Source organism: Oryzias melastigma, unplaced genomic scaffold (genome assembly GCF_002922805.2).
Source record: "Oryzias melastigma strain HK-1 unplaced genomic scaffold, ASM292280v2 sc00184, whole genome shotgun sequence".
Lineage (NCBI taxonomy): Eukaryota > Metazoa > Chordata > Actinopteri > Beloniformes > Adrianichthyidae > Oryzias > Oryzias melastigma.
Genome location: NW_023416879.1, coordinates 351,924 through 353,470, shown reverse-complemented (window position 1 = coordinate 353,470; position 1,547 = coordinate 351,924). Strand labels below are relative to the sequence as shown.

The following is a 1,547-nucleotide window of genomic DNA, read 5'->3' as shown; positions in this document are numbered from 1 at the left end:
AATTTCACAACAACACGATCCCATTAGCATCACCATTCTATCTGTGAACACCAGGGCTAATACAGCAGATACACAATATTCATATCCATCTTTGCAAAAATGTGGATGTTTTCATGGGAGAAACGAGGCAGACACGCTTCCAAGGCCCGCTCTAGGTTGATGTCATGAAATGAGTGCCACCCACAAAGAGTGAAAGATCAGAGATCAGTGATCGGTTCGTTTTACTTTCGAGTAGGTGCTTACAAAAATAACTCGCATTTCATAAATAATTTTTTCTTAAGGTAATCTATCATCATTCATATGGATATAGTTTATTCTGAAAGACTAGAGAAAATCATGGTATGGACCCTTTAATGTCATCAAACTTAGTATACATATGCTGAAGCTGACAAATTAATAAATTAAATGAATAAAATCAGATGCTTTTGAATTTGACAAATACAATAATGTTTAATCGCAACAATATGGAAGGGTATTATCTTTGACTTTTATCTGTTTGTAAAATACCATAGATACTCTTCAGATAGTTCTTTTTAGTATTTTACGATTTTCCTTCTTTAGAAATATATTTCATGCTAAATTTGCTTTCTTGACTCGTTTTATTTAAGTTTTGTAAATGGTTTAAAACATATAGCTGACCGTACTACCATCACCCACTCACAGATACACTCTGACCTCCAGACCTAAGGCGTACGTGATCTGTCACGTAGCCTTTCCTCCTTATATCCCGATCTCTGTCACTACTGAGTGCTTTCTGTTTTGATTGTCTTGTGTACTGGAAAAGTAAATAAAATGCTCAATATTTACAGGTTCAACTGTTTTTCTCTGCAGAGAGTGTGTGAGCAGTGCTATTGCAATCCCCCTGGCAAGCCAAAAGAGGTCAGAATAAATATGTTTAATGCACACGTTGACATAGACAGTGTGCATTTGTGTGTACTTACCTGTTTTTTTTTTTTTGTTTTTTTTGTGTGTGTGCGTGTAGAAGCTCGACTGGGCGGCCTGACTGGACCTGTGTTGTAGTTGGCTTTACCTCTGGTTATGTTCGCTTTTACACAGAGGTACCTGTTTTGTTTTTTCTATTTATCTTATAGTTTCACTACTGCTAATGTCAGGCAGTCTTTGTAGTTTTAATAATAGTGTGTAACACAATTATGTCTGGTCAGAGTGGGGTTCTGCTGCTGGCTCAGTTGCTGCATGAGGACCCTGTTCTCAGACTCAAATGTCGCACCTATGAGATCCCTCGCCATCCTGGAGTAACTGAACAGGTAAAAGAAAGAGCACAGCTATTCTGAGATTTCATGTCTAATTCAAGGTCTGTTAGTTGATGTATTTCAAATATTAGTGATTTGAAACCGTATTTATGGTCAAATACAGAGCAAAGGTCACACTGTTTTCTTGAAACAAAAATATTGAGCACAAAGCAGCGAAATCTGTGGTTGACTTGCTGGGCAATAACGCTGTGGGTGTGGTCGACGTTCTAGCTTGCAGTCTGTTTTTCAATTCTTTTTTTTTATCTTTACGTATATTTTTTTAATGGAAGTGTATTG

The 1,547-nt window shown here is 37.0% G+C and overlaps 1 protein-coding gene across 1 annotated transcript in view; it reads left to right on the top strand.

The window, feature by feature from the left end:
- Positions 1-831: 831 nt before the first annotated feature.
- Positions 832-1,547, top strand: part of rab3gap2 (RAB3 GTPase activating protein subunit 2 (non-catalytic)) — a gene marked incomplete at its 5' end in the record, with an annotated part of 37,769 nt that continues 37,053 nt past the window's right edge. Inside the window, 3 exon segments of the mRNA XM_024261217.2 lie at positions 832-879; positions 983-1,058; positions 1,164-1,265. Coding sequence (XP_024116985.1) covers positions 832-879; positions 983-1,058; positions 1,164-1,265 — 226 coding nt within the window.